The sequence below is a fragment of the Panthera pardus genome, unplaced genomic scaffold (assembly GCF_024362965.1).
Source record: "Panthera pardus isolate Hobbes unplaced genomic scaffold, ASM2436296v1 HiC_scaffold_5, whole genome shotgun sequence".
In the NCBI taxonomy this organism is placed as follows: Eukaryota; Metazoa; Chordata; class Mammalia; order Carnivora; family Felidae; genus Panthera; species Panthera pardus.
Window position 1 is genome coordinate 17,997,232 of NW_026526980.1, and position 17,172 is coordinate 18,014,403.

The 17,172-nt window shown below is 45.1% G+C and overlaps 1 protein-coding gene across 7 annotated transcripts in view; it reads right to left on the minus strand.

Moving 5' to 3' along the window:
* Window positions 1-17,172, minus strand: part of XPO6 (exportin 6) — a 103,897-nt gene that overhangs the window by 32,838 nt on the left and 53,887 nt on the right. For all 7 annotated transcript variants that reach the window (XM_019431830.2, XM_019431835.2, XM_019431834.2 and 4 more), the window contains exons 8-9: window positions 14,368-14,494; window positions 8,282-8,391 (exon numbers count right to left, since the gene is read on the minus strand). In XM_019431830.2, the coding sequence (XP_019287375.2) occupies window positions 8,282-8,391; window positions 14,368-14,494 (237 nt within the window). The remainder of the gene's footprint in view (window positions 1-8,281; window positions 8,392-14,367; window positions 14,495-17,172) is intronic.

Genomic DNA, 17,172 nt, shown 5'->3' on the forward strand with positions numbered 1-17,172 from the left:
TATACTCTTGAGTTATTTTCTCAACGGGTGCCCGAGGGATTATAAGTAATGATATATAAATATCAATTTACACCGATTCAATAGAAGGTTCAACTCCATGATTCAATCCTTTTAACATCTGTGAGAGGTAGATATATTATTGGTGTTTCTCCGACAAGGAAACCAGAGTTAACAAAAGTTAGACAGACTGCCCATGGTCACCAAGCTAGGTGATTTGAACCTGGGGCTCCCTAACTCAACATCCTATGCCCTCCTCTCTATGCATAAACCACCAATGGTCTTCGAGCCTGCTCCGCTCACTCCCCCAAAACCTTCAGTCAGAACACTTAAAACCTAAAGGAAGAAATGGAAAAGGTCTGGAGGAACCCTGCCCCTTCTCAAAGAAACACCTAAAGCTCCAGGCCTGGCTATTTCCCACGTGTGATGACAGCCTACCTCCGAAAACACCAAGTTACATGCAGCAGTCACACCCAAGGGCCACCAAACCCTAATTTTCAAGAACAAATCCCGAAGCCTAAATGTCTGTCCCGAAACGCTTCCAAGACAGGCTCAGGGACCGCTCCCACTCACAAAGCCGGGCACTCGCGTCAGGCGTCCGGCGCCGATCCAGCCGCACACTTTGTGACGTCGGGGCCCAGGCTGCACAGAGCACACCTCTCCTCTGCCTGGAGGCTCTGCAGCAGGGGCGCTGGAGGAAGACCAAGAGGCAGCAGGAGCACAGGGATGCCATTCTCCTGGTGGGCTCGCTGCCCTGGCAGTGTCACCCCAGTGACGGTCACCTGGAGGTAAGAACTGGTCCTACTTTCAGCTTTCACATTCCTACAGCCAGCCGCACGCACTCTCGGAGGTGCCAGCAGCAGCCAGGTCGCACCCCGTCCTCTCAGGAGTGAGCACCAGCTCCAAGCCTCCACCCCCCGTCTGGCCGAGCTCCTGGGTGCCCTCTCTTCAGAGACCTGAGCTGCACGGGGCCCATCCCTGCGATCCAGACTTGAACAGCTCCACTCTTTTCCTTCAGCCCTGGGGGTGGGCTGCCTCCTGTAGTTCTCATCTGCTGAATCTTGGTGTCTCCTTCTCGCTCTTCCGGCCCTCCAACACCGGTTTCGTCAATCTCTTACACCAAATTCTTAAAACAATTAAGTGTGGTGTCCATTCTCCTGACAGGACTCTACCTAATGAACCATCTAATCCGACACAGGTGAGTACCAGACAAGCTAACCACAGCTAAAAGGAATCCAGTGCCAAGATCAAATACAGTCAGTCCACCTAGTCTGCTATAACCCTTGTAACGACTCTGTACACAGTCTCGAGACTACTTGGAAATCCTCCTATGCTGTCACACTGCAGAGTCTGGTGGGCACAAGAGTTCTTTTTTTCACGAAGACAGAAACACTGACCACCCCTCCCCGCAGTGTTTGCAAATGACTTAACAACCCAGGCTGGACGGGCAACCAAGCAAGGCCGCCCAGAAACTAACGCTGGCAGGGAAGATCACTCACAAAATAGGCAACGTCTGTGGGAAGAACTGCCAGCAGACTCAAAATCCTATTTCAGTCGACTTCAGAGAAAGGTAAGATCAAACACTTAAGCCTGGAGCTTACATTTGCCATTTGCTCAGACATAAATTCCTAAAGTTAGTTACACAAGTTTTATGCTATAAATCACTACGACGGACCAGTGCATTTTCACAATTTTGCTAGGAAAGAAAATCCACTTCAGACCAGAGGACAGATGAAACCCGTCATCTACAAGTTGTCCTGCTGAGCTCAAAAGGGACTTTAAAGACTTTGTAAAATGCACAGAATAAGCCTAAATTAGACCTAAACCCCAACCGGCAGTTAGCAGCTCTGGCTGCAAAAAAAGCTTATCCCATAGAAAATGGACCCCAACCAGGAACCAGGCTAAACACACTCAGGTAGTAACTGCTCTCCCCAAGTGGCTGGTGAAGGTGGGCAGAGTATTCGGGTGTGGCAGACTCCGGCTCCCTACCCAAGACCCATTCTTCCTTTCCTCCTCAGCAAGACAACACTGGGCACTGAGGCCAAGTGGAAGACCACATTTCCCAGCCTCCCTCGCAGATGGCAGTGGTCGAGGACATGCTAAGAGGAGTCACAGGGCAGAGCCTCCGGACAAGAGCCTTTTGTCCAACTCTCCCCTTCTCATTCCTGCTACCTGGCGTTGCGGGTGCGAGGTCTCAACATGCAGCATCTCTGAGCATAAGGTGACCGTGGTGACGGAAGCCATGCCTAAGGCTGGTTCAAATAAAGAGGTAAAAGCATTCGAGATACTAGTCAGCATACAAAGAATGAGGAGACACTGCCCATTAATCAAGGGAAAGACGATCAACAGAAGCCAACCTCAAGACGCCAGTACCCTGGAATTATCAAAGACTTTTAAGGCAGCTGGTATAACCATCCTCCGTAATGTTCTTCGGGCAGGGGGTGCTAGGCACTGAATTGAACTGGGTCCCCTGGAAATTCTTATGTTGAAGCCCTATCCCCCGTGTGACTGTACTTGGAGAGAAGGCCTATAAAATGGGAACAGAGGTTACGTGAGGTCATAAGGGTGGGACCCTATCCAACGGGACAGTGGCCTTACATGAAGAGAAAGTGACAGGGGAGAGTGCATGCGTGCCACTCGCTCTCCCGTGCAAGCACAGAAGGGCCACATGAGGACACGGAGAAGGCAAGAGTCTGCAAGCCAGGAAGAGTCCTCACCAGGAAGTGAACCTGCCAGCACCTTGAGCCGGGACTTCCAGTCTCCAGAACTGTGACAAAGTAAATTCCCGCTGTTTAAGCCACCCGGCCTGTGGTATTTTGTCAGGACAGCCCAAGCTCGTTAATACAGTAAGTAAATGATCATAGGAAGGAAACCTGGAACTTTAAGGACGAAGGACAAAAGCAAGAAACTGGCAAATGTCTGGGTAAATACCATTTCTCTAGTGTTCTCCAGACTATTTCTCTCCTCTTAAGATCTTTAAAATATGAATGATGGATGAAGGCAAAAATAAAACACTGTCTGCTGGGGTTGTCCACGTATATAGACATAAAACGTGTGGCAACTTCGGTATAAAGGGAGGGCAAAAGGATCTATGCGGTGACAAGGCTTCTTCCACATACACTCTCAGTGGTGAAAGGCTAAAAGGAAAAGTAGACATATTGTAATACCAGAGCAACCTCTTAAAAACCTCAGATAAAGACAGAGAGTCAAACAAACATACTGAAAAGGGAAACTAAATTTATGGGAAACTAACAACAGAGTCTCAAAATAAATGAAGCAAAAACTGATAAGGGCTGAGAGGAGACATTGGTAAACCCACAATTACACACGGAGAGCTTACCTCTCTCCCGGTCACTGACTGAACATGACAGAGGACACACAGAAATGCCACCTGCCAACCCGACCTAACCGACATTTACACAACACCCCATCCGACAAGAGCAGAATACACACTCTTTTCAAGTGCACGATGAACAATCACCAAGAAAACTAAGTCATAAAACAAACCTTAACAAATTAAAAAGAACTGGAATTAAAAAGAACACAAACTACGTTTGCAGATCATGGTAACTAGAATATGGTAACAAGACAGATGGAGAACCTCCAATATCTGGAAGTTAAACAGCAAAGAGGAAACCCCAAGAGAAATTAGAAAATATCTTCAGTGAGGGGTGCCTGTATGGCTCACTTGGTTGAGCATCTAGCTTCAGCTCAGGTCATGATCTCACGGCTGGTGGGTTTGGGCCCCGCGCCGGGCTCTGTGCTGACAGCTCAGAGCCTGGAGCCTGCTTCAGATTCTGGGCCTCCCTCTCTCTCTCTCTGAGCATTCTCTCTCTCTCTCTCTCTCTCTCTCTCTCTCTCTCTCTCTCTCAAAAATAAACTTAAAAATTTTTTTGGATGAAGCTAAAGCAGTACTCAGAGAGAAATGTGTAGCATTAAATGTTTAAACATGCAACGGTCATAAACCTACAGACCTCTGTGACTGGAGCCACAAATGTGATTCCGAAGCACCCCAACTTCTGAGTTAAATAAAACTGCACACGTTAGGACAACTACAGAGTAGGTGTTCAGTAAACAAAGGACGGTGAAAGAACAAATGAACAAAAACATGAATAAATGCAGGCAACAAACAGACAAAAGTCCAAGTGAGAGAGGGCTACCAAGGACAGGGGTGGGACGCCGGCCCAATTTTGAAGTCACTGAGACCCCATTCACTTGCTCTCTGGGGCCGTCAACAGCATGAATTTCTCTTCCTAGGAGCTAGGAAACGACCGGAGCCCTGATACAAACCTAGTTGACACCTTTTATTAAGTGTATCAAAATGTCACAGGTCACAACGGCACTTCCTTTTTGTTAAGCAGAAAACCCACCCGGAAACAAAGGGCGGCAATTGTTCTCACGCTCGCCCACATGTGTTTACAGTCCAACCCGGTGTCACTCGGGATCCCCGGCCGCTCTGTGGCCGGTCCTGGCCAGCACTCTCACGACGAAGCGGTCACAGGACATGACTCGAGAACTTTAGAGGTTGCTTAACTCCCTTCAGGTTTCCTCCTCTTCCTGCAAGAAGTTCCTACACAGGTGGCTCCTCTCACAGTGACAAGCAGAGAGAGAAGGGAGTGAGAGGGAGCGAGCAGAAGAGAATCAGTTCTTCACCGAACACCTACTGTCGGCCAAGCTACTCGACACGCACCGGTTCACTTCGTTTACTCAACAACCTGTAAGTCGGCACAACCTTCCCCAGAGTCCAACGGAGGAAAAGGAAACTGAAATTCAGGTCTTCCCAAACCACCACCTGAAGATGGCCAACCCGGACCACGAGCCCCAGCAGCGGCTTTGTTCTGCTAAGTTACAGAACACAGTCCTCGGACAGAGGGACCCGAGTCCCCAGCAGCTCTGATCAAGAAACTCTGGAGCATTCTCACGGAGTGAGGAACATGAGGAGCTCCAATTTCCAAGCTCCTAGGTCCAAAAATAAACTCATGTACATTTGTGCTTCTAAATTTGTAGCCTACAATGCCTACACCACTTTGTTGTGATGGATGATGCAAAACCTGTAAACCGCAAGGGACAGGAACTGAGTGACTTAACCACACCTACGTTTCCCATTTAAGACACCAAGAAAACATTCTTGACGAGTTCCTGCAACATCAATTGCTTCTGAAATGCTGGCTTAAGCCACAAATGTGATTCCAAGAGCACCTCAACTTCTTTCAGATGCATTTTATCAGCCGAAAAACATTTGATCACATTTACGTGCTTTAGTTAAAATGAGTGGGTCACGACCAGTAGCCAGTGGTCTTTATCAACTACTTTTGTGAAACAGCACATCTCTGACGTATCAGGGTCTCTTAGAACCTAGAACAGTGGTTGCCACACTTCAAAACTTTCATTTAAGGACTTGAGCGCACACCTGCATAAATATACAGTGTTTAAGAGGTGACCGGAAAAATATAGACGTTAAAATTCAACTATTTTCTTTGCGCCCCTCAGCGGACTACCTTAGACAGCCCTCTTTGTAATCTGTAACCCAGATACTAGGTGGTATCTGCTCAATAAACAGTTCCCTGGTGATGGTTAACTAATAGCAAAAAACCCCAGACCAGCTTTGAAGATTTCAAGGCTTTTTTTGTTTTTCAAGGGCTTAAAAGTGTTGTAAGTGTATGTTTGGGGGAAAAAAAAAAGTCACAGGGGCACCTGGGTGGCTCAGTCTAACTTCAGCTCAGGCCATGATCTCGTGGTCTGGTCCATGGGTTCGAGCCCTGCATCGGGCTCTGTGCTGACAGCTCAGCGCCTGGAGCCTGCTTCGAATTCTGTGTCTCCCCCTCTCTCTGCCCCTCCCCTACTCACACTGTCTCTCTCTCTCTCTCTCAAAAATAAACACTAAAAAAAGTCATAAAGAATTAGAAAGCCTCATTTAGGATGATAATCAAATGATCAATAAAAAAAATTCTTAGGGACATGTGGGTGGCTCAGTCAGTTAAGCGTCCTGTGCTTGATTTCAGCTCAGGTTTCACCTCATGGTTTTTGAGACTGAGCCCCAAATCGTTGGGCTCTGTGTTGACAGCACAGAGCCCACTTGGGATTCATAGTCTCTCTCTCTCCCCCTCCCTCCCTCCTTCCCTCCCTCTCCCTCTCCCTCTCTTACTCATACACTCTCTCTCAAAATAAATAAATAAACATCAAAAAAAAATTCCTAGTGTTGAAAGTGATCAGCCATCACCCCTGCCAACCCAGTGACATCAGATGACAGATGCCTGGGCAGACAGGTCAACATGTGAAGGTGGACTAAAAGGCCTTTAGGCCACCTGGGGGCCCTGGTCACTGAACTCCATGGTCACCACCACAGTCCGATGGCAGCAACGTCTTCTACTACTTATTATCATGGTTGCAGTCATCACTGGGACCCTTTACTGAGTGCCTAATACAGGCTAAATACTGTGCCGGGCATTTTATAGATGTGATTTCCTTGAATCCTAACCATCCTGAGAGAGAGGTCAACATGCACGTTTTGCAAGAGGAAATGTGATCAGCATATAACTTGACCAAAAGTAACACTGCTCCCATGAAGCAGAAAAGGAATTTAAATTGTATACCACTGCTCCTTCTGTTGGTAGGTTGGTGTGCACAAGGGTATCTTTAACACCAATGATCTGCCAGATTAATACTAAAATCTATTTAATACTACACTCTGCAGATTTTCTCAATGGAACCATATTCTCCACACCTAAAACACTTTTGTACTGTGCTTTAAAAAGCATTTTCATATTAATCATTTCCTCAGTTTATTCTTCCAACAAGCGTGAGATGTCAAATCTCCCACTAAACATAGCAAAATCAAGCACAGTCCCGGAACTACAGGACCCAACTGTTCAGCATACGAAATAGAGAATAAGGCAAAAATACCTTTCCTTTGAAGAATCTCATTCAAAAACACAATAACTAACTTTTAGTTGGCAAAATCACCAAAAACAGGATCTACTGTTGTGTAAGAGTTTCGGATACACGAATATACACCCACAAAGCACATCTGACCTGACAACAAAGCAACTTGCAAGCTATTTTGCAATCACACAAATAACGTTTGGGAACAAAAGTGCAGATTTTTAACTTGAAATGCAAATATTCAGTTTAAGATTATAAAAACTCATTAAAACTTCACCAATACGAGGGTGGGTTTCCAGAGGGTCCGATCTCTTCCCAGGCCAGGATTCTCCTCGCCGCCCCCCACGGGGCACATTGCTAGGAAGGGGTGTTCACTCACCACCAGCCACTGATGCCATCTACTGAGCGAGCATTCGTAATGTGCCAAGCGTTCTAGATTCATTAGCTCAATATTTCACTTCTTAACTAAATAACTATGGTGGACAGGAACTACACTTTCTGCCTGCAAGCAAGAAAAATGACCTTGAGGAACATAAGGGGAAAAACATTTCCCCATTTTCTGTTTTTTAAGAAATACAATAGAGTGGCGCCTGGGTGGATCAATCGGTTAAGCATCCGACTTCAGCTCAGGTCACGATCTCGGAGTTCGTGGGTTCAAGCCCTGCATCTGGCTCTGTGCTGACAGCTCGGAGCCTGGAGCCAGCTTCGGATTCTGTGTCTCCCTCTCTCTGCCCCTCCCCTAACTCGCGCTCTCTCTCTAAAATAAATAAACATTTTTTTTAATTAAATAAATAAATACAATAGAAATAAATACAATAGAAAGTACAAAAGTAATTATCGCTGGACTGCGGGATTATGGATATCTTTTCTTTATATTTTTCTATCTTTTCCTAGTTTTTAAAATACTTATTTTTCACAGCAGGTATTTACTACTTTATTTAGGAAATTTTCACACACATACAAAAGGAGCTAGAATAATGAACCCCAAGTTACCATCAATAAAGGTCAACATCAATTATCAACACACGGCCGACCCTCCTTTCCCTCTATCCCAGTGGATTATTTTAAGGCAAATCCCAGACGTCCTATCATTTCATCCATCCAATAAATACTTCAGTTTTTAATCTCTAAAATAAGGGCCACTTAAAAACAAACCCTTGAGACAGTTATCACAGCTGAAGAACTATACAAATTACATTTTTAATCAGAAAATAAAATGTCTTAAGAAAATGAAATATTTAAAGGGGGAAAAAAATAAATGAAAATGCTCAATGACATTACTACCTACCCAGCTTGTGTGACCCAGTTTCACTGAAGAGGTCTGACGGCCCGGCTGTCCCTTTAAGCCACAAGAAGAACGCAAAAATGTCTATTTCTATTTATCAGTGTTTCTGAGGTTTACCTGTTGAGAACTGCTTCCTTGTCTCCCAGACGGCTTTTAATTTTACTTGTCAGATAGTCCAGAAAGAGCGTCCAGATATCCAAACAAGAGAAGTAACCTTCATGAGTGGGCTATGATGCAAAAGAAATCCAGACAATGAAATTACTTAACGCAGCTCCTCCTTAGAAACGTCCCCACCAGTGTTTATTTCCATCAGAATGGTACAACCCGAAGCCTAGATTCCCTCCACTTCCTGGTAACCGCAACTGCAATCTTTCAAATGGTTTTCATGACTGGGCCCTGGTGAACCTAACAAGACAAAGGTGCCATGGAACATATCATTAGGGAGATTCTATGCAGGACAAACTTAATTACAAAATAAGCCAAGCAGACACCAATCTTTAAATCTGAGATCGATGGGGAGGACTCTTACAGATCATCCCATTCAAATCTGTTTTAGAGAAAAAGAAATTGAGATCCAGGGACATGATTTATTCAAACCAGATCCCTTTACCACCCCCCCCCCCCACCCCAGTAAATGCTCCTTCTACATATCATTAGGAAACCAGAAGTAAGTTTCGATGGTTCTGAAGGTGACAAGTTTACATATTTGAAAGTTAGAAAAGTAACATCTGCAGTCTTCCTACATAACAGACTGAAAATTAGCTTAAGTCTGACTCTCAGGCATGATCTCATCTGCAGAAGGAGGGGTGTCCAATGAGCTAAGAGCAACCTCTAACCAGGTATTGACAAAGACAAAGTGAGGAGAGAAGAACAAGTCTCTGTAGGGTCTAGTGCCTGACTCATTGCGCTCTGATTCCTCAAGAGCCTTGAGATTCTATTTCATGTAAACTCCAGGCACTACATTCTCCAACGTCTAGTCCTTCTCACGCATATTCAATTTCAACTTGTGCCCCCCCCCCCCAATCCCTTCTATATCCACTCAATTTCTTGCTACCTATAAGAGCTCTTTGGTTTTGTGATTGCTTCATTGAAGCAATGTTGGGCGGCAGGATCAGATAGGGAAAGAAGTAAGACCATCATCTTCTTGGATCAGTTTCCTTCCATCTCGGATCCACAAGGAAATCCAGAGGCTTATAAGGGCATGTGTGGGATTTGCCCATTGGGTGGTAGCAGGAGATGGGAGTTCTGTACGCAGTCTGAGACAGAAAGCTAACTTTTTCCGGGGCAGACTGGGGCAGAGTCCAACCTCACAACTCACAGGGTTGCCTTGGAACGGACAATCAGGACCTGACAGGGCCATCCTCTGAAAAGAAAATGACCATTTCCTGTCTCCACTTCATCCTTTGCAAAATCCAGGATGTCCATGACATGAAGTGAACCAGAAGAATAAGCACAGAAAACAATAAGCCACGTGGAAATAATATAAGTAGCTTGTAGACAGGCACTCAATTTGCACAGCCAGGAAATGGGAGTCTTCCCTGGCTTCAGCTTGCTGAGTCAATCACTCAGTTGGCCTTCCTAGGTTTAAAAACACCCATGTTGGGGCGCCTGGGTGGCGCAGTCGGTTAAGCGTCCGACTTCAGCCAGGTCACGATCTCGCGGTCCGTGAGTTCGAGCCCCGCGTCAGGCTCTGGGCCGATGGCTCGGAGCCTGGAGCCTGTTTCCCATTCTGTGTCTCCCTCTCTCTCTGCCCCTCCCCCGTTCATGCTCTGTCTCTCTCTGTCCCAAAAATAAATAAAAAAACGTTGAAAAAAAAAAAATTTAAAAAAAAATAAATAAATAAAAACACCCATGTTCTCCTCCACAGAACATAGCTGATCAGGAAGTGCTTTTGGGGGGCGCCTGGGTGGCTCAGTCGGTTAAGCGTCAGACTTCAGCTCAGGTCATGATCTCACAGTCTGTGAGTTCGAGCCCCGCGTCGGGCTCTGTACTGACAGCTCAGAGCCTGGAGCCTGCTTCGGATTCCGTGTTTCCCTCTCTCTCTGCCCCTCCCCTGCTTGTGCTGTCTTTCTCTCAAAAATAAATAAAAACATATTAAAAAAAAAAAAAAAGAAAAGAAAAGAAACCAAGGCTCCAAAGCAAAGTCACCTGCGCAAGATGAAAAGATAAGGAACAGAAAGAGAACCAGAATGTGGAACTTCAGACTCCTGGTGTAGAGCCCTGTTCTCCGGTGCCACACCACCCCAGGCACTGTTTTAGGAAAAGGGGGCGGGATGAAAATGCAAGGCCCAGAAGGAACTGCTAAGGATGCAGTAAGAGGACCAGGAAGACAGAAATCAGATGCTCAGAGGGGACACCACAGCGAGGGGAGCAACGCCAGAGGCAAACACCTGCTGAGCACTAGTGGCCAGAGGGGCTGTGGTGGGACACTTCGGTGAAAGAAAAAATGCAGGACAAGAAACAAGAGAGAGGAGATGCTTATAGAAAGATACTAACACCACCTTTGTCTTATTACTATTCCTTCAATATATGATGACCAGTACTAAAATTTCTTATGAAATTTTTTTTAAGTAATCTCTATACTCAACATGGGGCTCGAACTCACGACCCTGACACCAAGAGTCAGATGCTCCGCCAACTGAGCCAGCCAGGCACCCCTGTGAATTTTAGAAACAAAAGGCAAAAATACTGAGTACACTCATAACCCTCTAGACAAGAGGAAAGAACATTTTCCAGCTTTGCAGATAATTAAACCATGATAAAGTATGATCACACTGTTAATGACCAGATGAGAACTTAAAACTGTCTCTTGAGGGCACTTCATTTCTTATTCTTAAGTCTTACCCCAAAGAACTCCCTTACTACCGCCAGCTCCTGACCCTGGAGTGCACCCTGCCCATTTACGATAGGCAGCCCAGCCTACAGTAAACTGCACAGAACACCTTCTAGCTTCCTGCCCAATGCTCAAATCTGCTTCTTCCTGGACCTCAAAGGACACTGACTCCCATAGTCCAAGAGCCCGCACCCAGAAAGGAAGCGCCTCCAGATGAATGGATAAAGATGATGTGGTGTGTACGGACACACACACACACACACACACACACACACACACACACAATGGAGTATTACTCGGCAATCAAAAAGAATCAAAAAGAATGAAATCTTGCCATTTGCAACTACACAGATGGAACTAGAAGGTATTATTATGCTAAGCAAAATTAGAGAAAGACAAACATCATGTGACTTCACTCATATGAGGAATTTAAGACACAAAACAGACGAACATAAGGGAAGGGCAGCAAAAATAATATAAAAACAGGGAGGGGGACAAAACATAAGAGACTCTTAAATACAGAGAACAAACAGGGTTGCTGGAGGGGTTGCGGGAGGGGGGATGGGCTAAATGGGGAAGGGGCATAAGGAAGACACCTGTTGGGATGAGCACTGGGCGTTACACATAGGGGATGAATCACTGGAATCTACTCCTGAAATCATTGTTGCGCTATATGCTAACTCGCTTGGATGTAAATTAAAAAATAAACAAATAAATAATTTAAAAAAATTTTTTTTAATTTTTTGAAAGAGAAAAAAAAGAACAGAAGGAAGGAAGGTCCTCATACAGGAGACCAAGAGAGTACAAGGAAGCTCAGCTGACAGTAACCTCAGGTAAAGGACAAAGAAAGAAGCTTGTTGTCTGCTTCATGACCATATTCATTTCTTTTCCCAGTATATACATGTAATATATAAACATACAAAACCACCACTTTGATTTCAATGGAAAACCAACACCTAAAATTCTAGGCAAAGGACCACAGAAGATGAACAGGGGCAAGACTGTGAAGATGCCCACCACAGTCGATCTCCTTAAGTGAGGAAACTGAAATAGAAGGCAATTAAAAAGACTGGTCCAAGGACACAGACCGCATAGAAACAACCAGAGCTCCAACACAGAACTGTTTGTTGGGTTCAGGTCCAAAAAAGTAGGCATAAGACATGCATACTTTAAAACTCGTACTTAGCTTTCTTCTATGTCCTATATAAAGGGCAGATATAAAACTTCACAGGCAGAGCAAACTGCAAAACATTTTCATTCCACTTTCCCCAAAACCCCTTCTTTGTGACCTCAGCACTGGCTCCCCATCTCTTTCATTTCTGCTACACTTATCCTAACGTATCTATTGAATCCTTTCTTCCCGGTCCCCTCCGGGAGGTCTCTGGATCCATCTCAAGACGCTCCTACCCGGAATGCTTCTCTCCCACCCCCTCGCCCTCCCACATCTCATCACCTCTCCCATCCCTTCTTAGGTCTGGTGAACTGAGAGTGCTGTCCTTCCTGCCCTGCACTCACTGGCCCCTCTACCAGACATCCTGATACTTCCTCAACCCTAGTCCTCCTCCACCCCCACCCTCCCTGCTGCACCCAGGAGCGGTTCACCCTTACCCACTGGGGGCGCTTACTTTTATGTGCCAAGTACCCCCCTGAGAAAGGCTAGCTCACACACCAAACCCTCGCTCCAAATCCCCAACCACACACACACACCCCTCCCAGCCTAGGCCCTTGTCTCTCTTCTACCCTCGTGAAGCTACATCATCGGTGGTTTAAACTTCCACGACACGTAAAATCCACAACTTATAAAATCACATGCCTTCCCTGACCCGGGAACGTCATACCCAGGTTACGCCAACAGAAAGAGCTACACAGGTACACCCAAAAGCATGTATGAGAACGCCCACTGCAAGAGAATTCATGATCACCAAAAACCGAGCAGCTCATATCTGCAGTGGGACAGATTTTCAGATAATGACTTACTATAAAGCCATGAAAACAAACTACTGCCACACACACAACACAGGTGAATCTCACAAACGTGATGTGGAATGAAAAAGCCAGACAAAACAAATATATACTGGAGACATCCACTGAGAGAAGTTCCACAACAGGCAAAAGGAATCTGGGACGTTAAGGTCAAGACTGGGGTGACGCACGGGAAGTGAAGGGGAAGGCACCCAAGGCGGAGCTGGCAGTAATGTTCTACTTCTTGACGAAGGTGGTGGTTACGTGGCCGTGTTCATTTTGGGAAAATTCATCAAGCTGTCCACGCAGGATCTATGCGCTTCTCCGAATGGGTGTGATACTTCAATAGAAAACTTATTTTAAAGACACTCACAGAAGGATGAGCGCTGAGTAATGTACAGAACTGTTGAATCACTATATTGTACACTTGAAACTCATCTAACACTGCATTAATTATACTGGAATTAAAAAATAAATTACACACACACACACACAAATGCACAAGGGAGAAGACACGACAGAAATGTCTAAAACCAGGCTGATGATGACTGCACGAGTCTACAAATCTAGTGAACATCAGGGAGCTGTACAATCACGATGGGTGAATTTCATGAGATATATAATCCTACCTCAATAAACCGTTTAAAATATGTATATAAAGAAAAGACACTGGGCCACAAAATGTAAACAAGGCACAAGGACTTTGCTTGTGAGGGTTTATACGCCCAGCTCCTGATACACCAGGAGCTCAAAAAGTATTTGTTGAATGGGAGCAAAAATCCGATCCGCCAAAACTTAACTCCTCAGAGCTTCAGTATTTATTTGTTTTATAATATTGGGTTTTTTTTTTTAAACGTTTATTTATTTAAGAGAGACAGAGAGACAGAGAGTGAGTGGGGGAGGGGCAGAGAGAGACAGGCAGACAAGAGAATCCCAAAGGGCTCAAACCCACAAACCACGAGGATCATGACCTGAACTGAAAAACCAAGAGTCGGACGCTTAACCCACCGAACACCCAGGCGCCCCGAGCTTCATTATTTATAATCTCCCTGTAGGAAGTTTTAGTGCCAGTTACAGAAGGAAAGGCCCTAATTTCAGACTATTTCTATCTTTTGCTTCTCCAACAAAACAGTGGTTAAGAACACAGACTCTAGGAGTTCAAACGCCTGGCCCCACCACTTAATTAACTGTATGACCCTGAGCCGGTTACTCTGCGCCTCAGTTTCTTTATCTGGAAAGTGGAGATGACGATAATAACACCCACCTCAAAGGGTCATTAGGAAGGACAAACGTGTTAATCTTCACAAAGCCAACACTATATAAACGTTCGGGAAATAAACTCTTTACCCTGGAAACAACAAAGCGCGCTTTTTCAGGAGGAAAAGGATGAGCGGTGCTGGTGCTTTACCTGATGAAATGTGTACTTGAACAAAAGCGTCAAAAACTCCACCACAGGGAACTGGGAGTAGGACTCGATTCTTCTCAGGTGGACACTCACGAAGAGCCGCAGGAAGTCAGTAAACTTCTCGACATAGCTAAGTAAGACAAGAAGACGAGAAGAGACGATCAGAAACCCAGCCACCTCCTTGGAAGAGAACTCAAATTCAATCCAAATTTCTTTCAGTACAGAACTACACAGATTTAAAACAGCTTTTCAGTTAAAAAGATAAAGGCCTGCAACAATTACCTACAGGTCAGGCAACCCTTCATTCCATTACCACCTGAAACATAGCAGAAAAGCAACTTTAATCCTCAGGCACTCTCTACTAAGACATCTTATAAACTAGGGCTCTCGCGGTTTCTAAGTCCTTCATGCTACAACCGATTCAAGGGAAAGAAAATGATACTAAAAAGTCAAGGGGCAGAGCATGTGCGTCATGTCAATGTGGCAAGTCTGGAAGGCTGGTTGCCTTTGCTAGGAGCCCAAAATATTAACGTGAATGTGCTAAGAACAAAACAAGGCTATACCAAAGGCATGGCATCTGGATAACTTAGTATATGCAGACTTGGAACCTAATGCTCGTTTCCCACCCCCCCACCCCGCCACCCTCCGGCTCCCAGCCCTCAATAAACGTAAGCCCATCCCGATCTACTCAGAAAGTGACTGCAAATATAAGGGATGGGAAGAAGCTGCCCGAGCTGGACAGGCCTCGGGGACAATTCAGTCTGGCGCTTCACTGTACAGACGAGGCCCAGGGAGATCCAGTGACCTGCCCGAGGTCACTGGGCCAGCTCATGGCAAAATGGGACTACCAACTAGCATCCACTCCCACGCCAGTGCTCTTTCCTTTCACAGCACAGTGGCTCCCCAACTCATGTGTATGTACAATATCATCTCCCAGAGGAGTGTGGGTCCCAGCTGCAAGGATAAGAGACTGTTGTTACTAGATACACAGCACATCATCACTCTCACATGTCACAAACTGTCATTTTAAGCCCCTAAATACCAAAAGGTGATTCGAAAATGAGATGGACGTACCTCCACGGATCACATTGCGGACACCGATAAAGACTTACTTATGGGCCTTAGTCAAAAATTAAATAATGGCTAAAACCAATTCTGAAAGTCCTAACTGCAGAAAGTTTTGTTTTTTGTTTTTTGTTTTTTAAAGCAAGGATCTATGCAATAATAATGGGGGAGAAAAAGACAACTACTCAGAAGAACAAAATTGCCCCATAAATAAAATGTCCCATATTGTGCCTGGGACCCAGCACCCTGAGGGCGGCCAACCTGCCTGCCTGACCTCCAAACGGCTAGCTAACACACGTGTAAACTTTTTTGCAGTTTAAAACAAAAACAAAAACATTAATCTGCTTGATCAGGAGAACGGCCGTCTCTGTGGATCATGGGACCAAAAACTTGAAACACAGTTAAGGCATTTGAATCAACTGTTTTTAGAGAGTCAGGCGTGAAGAGACTTCTCTCGATGCCTTTGACCACAGACACTCAACAGCAGGGGCTCCTTATTCCTCGTTCTGCTTCTAACGTGACAGTCAGAGCCGTCACCCAGTTTACTGCTCTCTAGGAAGATGCACTCGATTCCCTGCCACCCATGAAATAAAGAGAAGCTTGGGTAAATGTCACGCAATCTCGATTTTATTTCACTCTCCAGCCCAAGTTTTTGGGCACACAAACAAGGGCCTTTCGGCAGCTAAAACTATAGATTTTATTTCACCTCATTTTCTTTCCCTTGCCCACCTTCTGGTACAGGTGCTAATGAGCAGTTGAAAGTTAGAAACAGGCAGGAAAGGAGAAGAGAAGCAAAGGCCCTGGGGTAAGTAGCCCCTAAACAACCGAGAATGGACTTAGCTGTTTAGAATTAGTGGTCAGGGGCCCAAGAGCCAGGAAGCAAGCACACAGTATTGTTCATGTCACCTTTCTGCTTCCAGGCACCTCTCAGCTTTCACAGGGCAATAGGAAGCATAGGATTAAAATATAAAACCAAAAGCACAGAAGTTACACGTAACAAAATCAGTACATAGGTAACCCACGACGACATCTCTATGCCATCAGAACGTCAGCCATCACGAACATTATGCCTCACGGAAAACTCAAAACAACTGATACCTGACGGTCGGTACGAGCGGCTAGACTTTTAACATATAAAGTACAGCCTTTCTTAACCAAAGCTAGAAAGGATATGAAATTGTCTGTTTGCATGCCGATGCCTCTGAATTCATACAGAAAGCTATTATAAAATGCAACATAAAACCAACATATCACCATAAGAGATTACAAGCTCTTTTGTGATTATACAAAGAAAATGTCACACAAAGCTTGTTTACAATGGACCAAACCAAAACAATCTTAGGCATCTATGTTTTTAACTTTAGAAAAACCTTAACAAAGTTGCTAAATTAAAAAGCACTAAAATGGTCTGTAAGCACTCGACTTTACATTCTGCTACTTACTCTAAGGAAAAGGAAAATGCCTTAACTCTACGCAGCTTAATAGCAAAAAGCAAGCCAAGGAAAGTGGATTAACATATTAACAACATTTGCTGCCCAGCGCTCTAGAAGAATTTTCTAACTCGATACAATGTATCTGCCTGGAAGTTTCTGAACAGTCAACATGATGCTTTTAAATGTAAGTTTCTAATTTTCTCTCTTGCTTTTACACAGCAGTAGCCAGCGTCACATCGATGAAAGCTCTAAGACAGATACATGACATCATCTGGAGGGAGATACATGAGACCACGCCTCAGGGTACCGT